Genomic DNA, 8,269 nt, shown 5'->3' on the forward strand with positions numbered 1-8,269 from the left:
TGTGCGTAACTATTTATGTTAAAGTCTTTGTAAAGAAGAGAACAAGCCGCCAATAATTTAATATTCTTTTCGCGGGATTTGAAGTAGTAGCAGTAATAGTAGTAGTAAAGGAGGATAAGTTGGCCACACCGATCTACCCGATGGATAAATAGAAATAAATGAAAACAGGTCAAAGAAGTACATATAATACATACATGTAATATATATAAATATATATAGGGGGATTTCGTATTATGTAAAACAAAAAATACAAAATTACTCGGTTTTGGTAGGTGGGTTGATGTCAGTACATGAGAACGAGCCCGATCCGGAAGTGCTGAAGAAGAGAGTCATGGAGGGGTGAGCTTGAGAAGAGCACAAGAGTGGAAAGAGAAAGAGAGAGCAGAAGAGACGTACGGAAGAAGACTAGCGGGGCCAGCTCTGTTATCGAATGCGAACGAGGAGGGGGCCGAAGGATTGCGTTGGACAGCCAGGCCACTGCCAGGAGGGGATGCGTCCTCGGGGACGGGGCCGGAGGGGATGAAGGAGGTCGAGTGGAGGCGGAGGCGGGAAGGGTAAGGGTTAGAGATCGCGCTGCGGGCGGCATGCATGGCCTTGGCCGTCCTGGCACATCCCAGGGGCTCATTAGTGACCGGGCCGGCGACGGAAGAGGCGGCGATATGGTGGGACAAGCCGCGCTGGGAAAGCTCGGAGCGGAGCTTCAGGTTCTTGCGCTTCAACTGGCTGAACTCGTAGCTGTAAAGAGAGAATGAGAAGCGGGTCAATCAAAGATTCGAACAGGACCACAAATGGGCTGTAGGACGTACTTCCAAGGCGTTGTCTTCGTCGTTGCCAGTGGGCTGAAGAGGTTGTCATCCGAGGGTGCGTCGGTGGTTTCACCGGAAAGTTTGGTGGGTGGAAGAGGATCGGCACACAGTACAGCCGAGGTCGAGTTGAATAGCCGGGTACTGGGCTTGGCAGGATTGTCCTGGCCCTCTGAGGCCCGTCTGGCAGCTGACGATGATACATTCTGGGCCGCGGGAAGGCTGGCGGGCCGTTGGACAGCCGAGCTGAGAGCGTTTGTTTGGCAGAAGATGGTTCGTGGGGGGTTGGTGAGCTTGGAAGCGGGCAGGGGCAAGCCACAGGCCAGGGGACCACTCGAATAGTGGGGCGGGTAGAAGTGGCTGACGACCGAGACGAGTGGACCGTTGCGAACCTGGAGGGAATACACCAGGGTGACCACCTCGTTTCCTTCGTAGGCCGACCGGATCGCATTGATGAGCAAGCCGCGCTGCTCGGGCGCACACATCTGGGCCAAGGATTTGCCGACCATCTGCCCGGATTCGTAGAAAAGGACCTCTCGAACGGGTGAAGTCGCAAACAGGCATAATCCGTCTAGAGATAGCTTCATCCAAAACTCATTGGCTCCTAGACCGCCAGCCGACCGAATCGCTTGCCATGAGAGTGGGCCAATCGTCCTGGGCCGACCAACAACCACTATATACTTTCGACCTTTCCCAACTTCAACGTGCAACTGGCCTTGGGATTCCATCCAGAAAATTTCACCTTGACGGTCTACGGCACGGAAGACTAAGTCAATAGGTGTGTGGGAGGTGTTGCCGATCAATTTGAGTTGACGTAGTATGCCGGTCAAATCGCTTGGGTGACAAATTTTAGAAATGTTCTGATTGACCAATTCCTCTTCGTCATAGCCGACCATCTCTTTACAAGACGGGGACACATAGAACAGGGTACCTTTGAGAGAGATGGCGAGAATCAAATCACGACTCTATTTTCGTTACAACAAACCAATTCAAAGAGTTCAATATTCCATTTTGGGCGAGGGAATAGGGCCTAAAACCTAACTGACCTCTTGCAAAACGGTCTGATAATAGCCAGATGTATCTGCCCATTCGGTGATCGCACATTGAGTCGGTGCGGACGAGGAAGGCGAGATGGGCTCGACTGCTTGCTGTTGGGCTGCGGATTTCTGGGAGGTTGCGGCTTCTATCGTATTGGATGCACAGATCTGCTTGGCCTGAAGTAGATTGGGCCGTGTTTTAGGACTGGGAGGAATACCTAGTCCATCTGTAAATTTGGTCAAATGATGAGCAAACATGGAACCGTGATAGTCTTTGTCAAGATGAGTTTCAAACATGTGGGGAAGGCTACCCACTTGTGAGAGCAACGATATCAGCCTGAAAGCCAACAAAGTGACTGATTTCAGAGGAGTTCCAGGCGATGGGGATGACAGTGACGAGATTGATGAACGCTTTGCCGTCCTTGCGGTAGTTGACGATAGACGATTGGATCTCGCGACCGGCTTGGATGTGGTCGCGAATCTGGAGGGTGGCGCGACAGTTGACGGCTTGATCTCGCGGTCTCTTGACAGCGTTTGGGTTGAAAGGTTTCTGCAAGAACCTACAGTTCTGGCCGATGATCTCATCGGTCTGATAGCCAGTGAGCAGACTGAAGCTGGGTGTGGCAAAGATGATGGGTAGGTCGTTCTGTCTGGCGTCTACGACCACCAGGGCAGCCGAGGTATCGACGGCTCCGATCTTCACTTTGGGGTCTGGTCGATCGACCACCCTGGCCAAGGCGCCAACCAGGTCAAAGCCCGATTGAGAGTATGGATTCTCTGGTGGTTTGAAATGCTGAGAGAATCCAAGCTGTCTGGGGTCGGGCGTGTGAGACTTGGATCGAAGGGCTAAGTCGTAAGTGGAGACAAGTTCTTCGATGTTAGCCTCGGATGGATGTCTGGAGGATGAGGTGGTAGGCGGGGTGATTGCGGATGAGCCAGCGAAGCTATTCAGACTGTTTGATGATGATGATTTGCTGTTAGATTGAGATGGATTTGAGTCGGTTGCCGTTGGCAGGGGATGGTTAGTGGTTGGTTGTAAATGTGATTGAGGGTTGTTGGAGTTCGTTGCTGCTGCTGTGGTATTTGTAGTAGTAGCAGTTGATGGTGGTGGTGGTGGTGGTGGTGGTGGTGGTGGTGGTGGTAGTGGGTAGGGTGAGTCGATTGAGACGGATTGAAGTGATTTGTCTGAATAGGGAGAAGTGAGCATCGGTTCGGCGTACGAGGGGCCGTCGAGTGAGAGTTGGTTGGACGGGTTCTTTGCGAATGAGGGCATGATAAACATGAGTTGATCGGGTGAGTTGTTGAGTGCGTAAGGGTCTGAGGGGCGATGAGCGGGATCATCAAATTCGTTGATAAAACGACCATTAGACTGAATCTGCTGCTGCTGCTGCTGTTGCTGCTGATGTTGGTGTTGGTGGCCGGGGGAGGTGGAGTGGGTGGACTGATGGAAGGGGTGAGGGTAGCGATGCGGGTGTTGCTCCTCGGGGAAGTCGTGGTGGTGGGGGTTGAAGAATGCAGAGGAGAGGAATTTGGCGGATGAGGATGGCCGGGCTGAGAATGGGCTGGGTGAGGAGTGTCTGTGGTCCTGCTGGCTGGATGGGGAGTGGTGGGGATCGAAAGCTGGATGATGGTCGATGAGGTCAGCAAGCAGGCCCTCACTGTCAGACTGGGACTGCGTGAGTGGGTATTGGCAGAGGAACTCGATGAGTGAATGAGAGAATGCAGCCATGATGGAGGATGGATGCTGGTGCTGGTATTCGGAAAGGAGTGGGGTGGTTGTGGATGGATTAGTGGGATGGTCAACAGGAGAGGGAGGGAGGGAGGGAGGGAAGGGATATGGCGAGCGCAGATCGGCAGGCAGGCAGGCAGGCTGCGGCGAAGACCAAACTCAAAAACTCACTCTGGCCATCGTGCTCAAATCCAGCAGCACCCCGTTGGCGATCACCAGCACGACTCGACTCACTCCTTGTTGTATTCGCCATCGCTCAGCTTCCAGGATACATATAACATTAAGCTTCAAACTCGATGGTAGCGCTCCAAGTATTTAAGTAAACAATTCTCGGTCGGGAAGCGATATTGCTGGCCTGGAATCAACTTCAACTCTGCATGCTCGTTAAGATGCTCAATCGCCCTCCAAAAAGACAAATTACTGGACCTATGTAACATGTATGTAGACACTTAAGACCGCGTTCCAGAGATGTCTGGGAACGCGGGTCTTAAGTGCACTGTACACCCATTCTTTAGCATCCGTCCCGCCCACCCGACCGTCCCGCATCCCGCCCCGCCAAATCCCCCAGCTTCAGTTCGACTCCCCACACCGCTCGTACTTCAAACCCACAACCTCACACAAGTACATACAAATACACAAGTACATACACATAGCACTTGAGACTCTTACGAAGAGACATTACCATTATTGCCCTTTTTGCAATATCCGAGATGTATCACAACGACCAGCAGTCATCCCAACAGAACTACTACCAGTCCCAACAAATTCGTCGCGACTCATTTTCCAACCCATCAATCAACGATCCTCTCTTGGAAAGAAGTCTCTCCCAAGGATTCTCTCTCAGTCAAGCGCAGTCTCAAATCGGTCATTTCCCAAATCAGCCATTGGAACTCAACAACTTACCCGCCGACCATTTTTACACAGGCACCGAATACAATTATGGGCACCCCATTCGTCTGAATCATCAGAGTCCTGTCGAGCAATTTCCTGGACGTACCCGTGGTTATACATCATCGACTCGTGCGGCCATCCATCCGGCTTCTGGCATAATATACTCTGGTCCACTTGGAATTGTTAATAGCGCGTATTCTGGACCGCCCGAACCTGTAAACGCGAGAAACCCGCCCAAAGAGCCGATAACAGCCGGGGCTACTGGCACCATTGCGGGCGAACCAGCAAGCAGCTCAAACCTAGCTAGCAGTGATTCTTCTCGTCCAATCTCCGACGGAATCCCCTCTCAATCCTTTGGCAGCTTAGGACGTACGATTTCCACGACCTCGGGGCAACCAGAAGCTTTGATTGAATCTAACTCCGCTCGGGCCATTGACACGCGTCCAGCTTCTACAAGCCAGCGCCCAGACTCTTCAGATTCAATCCGGCCAGTCCCACCGAGCTCTACTCAAGCCAGGTCTTCTAACAAAGACATCTATTCATTAGACCGTGTCCTTCCTGACCACATTGTAAAGCGATACGAAGGCAAATCATTGAGAGAGCTGCGTGAATTGCAGAAGACTCACGTTGTCTATAAGCGACTTGACCAGACTATTAAGCACGAAGCCCAAGATCTTTACTTCAATTACCAGCGAAACCAGCACATGCTATTGTTAAAGCACCAACGACCCTTCAAATAACTTACTACCTACCTTGGACAACGTTGATCTCGTGGAAAAAGTACCTGGCACAAGTTCCAGAATGATGATCCTGAAAAGGTTTATTCCAATGGTGGGTGCTCTTACGCTTGTACAATCAATCACAGTTGGCAAATTTTTGATGCTTATTTTCTCACTTTCTTTCTTCCTTCAGTTGAAAATGACCTTGGTCAACGAAACAAAGACGCTTCGGAAGCATACAAGAACGCTGCTATTAACCAAAACACCAACAGTACAAACAATCCTCGATCTTTGAATACCATGCATAACGACACCAATCCCAATCTCAATGAACGAGGGCTGTTTGAGAAAAAAATCAAATCGGCAAAGAAGCTCAACGCTGGGGTTCAAGCCTGGGCTAGTGACACACAGAAGAAAGTGAGAAGCACCTATAACTAAAATTTGGTTACGGGACACTGATATCAATTGCTTTCAAGATGAAAGAGATCAGTGATGCTCTCGGAATTGAAGGTTTTCTGGTTTTGGTTGGTCAGGATCACCAGAAACCATTCTTTTTTCAGGGCAAAAAAGCTTGCAAAGTACAACCACAAGGTTATTGTGGAAGATAATCCAGTAGGCCTTGTGGTTGAGCATTTCGAAAACATTCCAATCAAGTCAATTCAGCGCAACAAACTCTGGTTAATCTTGCGTGGTCTGAAAAACAATTGGATAAAACTCGTTCCAATTTTGGCGGCGGGTCCTGGGGAGCCAACCAACGGGGTCAACAAGGTCTTGGGTCAAGATACAGGGGAGTCTCGAGAAAATGAAGAAAAAATCAGTGAATCTGACTCTGATTCAGACTCTAAGTCTGAATCTGAGTCAGAGTCCGAGTCCGAGTCCGAGTCCGAGTCTGATTAAATACAATTTGTGTTAAATATGCAACTCTTAAATTTCATTAGTGCTCATACTCTTAAGTATTTATCTTTCTGAAAAAATTAAATGTCCAACATGGGAATTTCTACTTGATTGTTCTCTTTGTCTCTGTTTTGTGGGTTCTCTTGCTTTTTTTGTTGTTTTTGTTCTGTGCCCCTTGGTCTATTTCCCTGAATCAACAACAATGAGCTCAAAAAAACTGATAAACTGTTCCGCACTTGACAAAAGAGTACAAAGTGTCTGCTGTACAGTGCCAAAAGTGAGCCGCTATGCTACAGGCCCTTAAGACTTAGTGTAGCCGCGCTTACACCTGCCCTTTAGTTCTGTAGTGCTAGCGCACCAGTACTGCCGCTATGCTGGGTTACGCTACACTAGAACGCTTCTAGCAGCAAAAAGGCCAAAAAACTGCTATAAAGCGCTGTAAAACAGCGTAGTGGGAGCTTTTTTGCACCATGTGCGGGTAGCATGAGCGCTGGTCCCACACAATTGTGCTAACACTAACCTACAAGTTAGCCAAATTCTGCTACACTGCATTCTGCTACACTGCAGTTAGTAGCTGGCCCGCCATATACAGTACACGGTTGGGGTGCTTAACTTGGAGGTAGACTATGTGGTTCTATAGAACTTTACCAGTTGCAGTCTAATCTTATTGTTGTTTTCACTTCCCTTTGTGGACTCCAATGAGTACACTGACATCTAGCTTCTTTGTATTTCTCTTGGGAAAGTTCCATCTGCCTTCAAATTTGTCCATGCCCTCACATATGAATAAAGGCCCCCTTTCTGCCTGAAATGAAGCCCCATTGCAATTTCAGCTGATTTAATCATAAATATGAGCTGATGTCTCACAGCTTGCTGTATTTGCTGTGTATTCTGCAAAAATAGAGGTTCTGGTTTGGCCTGTGACATTTCAGAAAAGAACTGTGCTTCAGCTGGGGGTAGAAATTCTGATAGGGCTCAAAATCAAGCGTATAGCATTTTTATCCTATTACTCACGCCAACAGAGAGGTTACAGGAAGAGGTTTGATAATTGAAGATTGCTGAAAAAAAATCCAAGCCCCCCCTGTATGAGCTTCCCGTAGTGAAAACTTAATTAAAAACACTTAAAACCAAGCGGCTTTTTGTACAACACTTAAAACCAAGCGGCTTTTTGTATTTACAAAAAGAAATCAAATCATGAGTTTCTGGGAAGTGGTTTGGCTATTGATTTTTGAAGAAAGTGAAAAGTGAAACAAAGCTCACAATTGAGTGGCTTGCGTACTTTCCTAATCAATTCTGTAAACAATTAGAATCCTGGAGGTAAATTGGCCAGTGATTGATTAAATCAATGCTATTCACTCCCAGGATCTGAGAGCTTTAAAAGCAAAAAAGCTCAAATTAAAGCATACTTTATCAATCACCTCTGCAAACTGTGAGTTTCAGAAGAGGATTGGCTACTAATTGTTGATTGCAGTGATCATTTTCAAGTGGAAGGCTAATTGTTGATTGTAGTGATCATTTTCAAGTGGAAGTGATCCATTGAGTGCACATCCATGTACTCCAATTGAGGCATGGTGCATACTGACAACATATAAATTCAAAGGATTCTGTTTTTGTGAAAAAATCATCCTGACACTTTTTAACATAGTCATTGACATTTTCAGTGGTTTGGAAAATGTAGTCTACATATTTATGTACGTCCTCACCTCTTCTCCTCTTGAACATCTTTAAACTCGACAATCATCTCATCCCATTACCGAAGATGCCTCGATACTCCGACAAGAACCTTTATAAATTCCATCGTGGATCAAGATTGCCTGCATCTGAAACCAGGGCGCAGAGAAAAAATCGCCTTGCCCATCAACATCAAGACCAGCTTGAATTCTCCAGTCAACCTCGCCAGGCTCAATCAACTGTTGTACGAGATCCTCAAGATGAGATAACACTGAATCCACCTGAAACTCCGAGATACAACAATGAAAACGAGTGGGAGGATACCGATGAACCAATGAGCCCCGAGGACTCCGCTACTCTAGCCCAAATTCGCGCCTACAACCGATCCAAGATACACAAAAACAGGCAGCGCAATTGGAAAGACATCATGCCTCAGTGTTTCCAGGCATATATATATCTGAAAAGGAAAACTGAAAATTGGACCCTACCTTGCTCCTTTGACGACTACTCTAAGCACCTTTGCAACTG

General features: G+C 47.9%; 2 protein-coding genes across 2 annotated transcripts; one reads left to right on the plus strand and one right to left on the minus strand.

Moving 5' to 3' along the window:
- Window positions 1–255: 255 nt before the first annotated feature.
- On the minus strand, window positions 256–3,569 carry PtA15_2A788 (uncharacterized protein; the record flags this gene model as incomplete). Its single annotated transcript, XM_053166844.1, has 5 exons — window positions 256–316; window positions 397–735; window positions 807–1,768; window positions 1,850–2,067; window positions 2,156–3,569. 5 exons carry the CDS (start codon window positions 3,567–3,569, stop codon window positions 256–258), a joined length of 2,994 nt encoding a protein of 997 aa, XP_053018026.1.
- Window positions 3,570–4,279: 710 nt separating this feature from the next.
- On the plus strand, window positions 4,280–8,010 carry PtA15_2A789 (uncharacterized protein; the record flags this gene model as incomplete). Its single annotated transcript, XM_053166845.1, has 2 exons — window positions 4,280–4,977; window positions 7,908–8,010. The coding sequence occupies 2 exons, from the start codon at window positions 4,280–4,282 to the stop codon at window positions 8,008–8,010; spliced, it is 801 nt and encodes a 266-aa protein (XP_053018027.1).
- Window positions 8,011–8,269: the final 259 nt, after the last annotated feature.

This window comes from Puccinia triticina, chromosome 2A (assembly GCF_026914185.1).
Source record: "Puccinia triticina chromosome 2A, complete sequence".
Taxonomy (NCBI): domain Eukaryota; kingdom Fungi; phylum Basidiomycota; class Pucciniomycetes; order Pucciniales; family Pucciniaceae; genus Puccinia; species Puccinia triticina.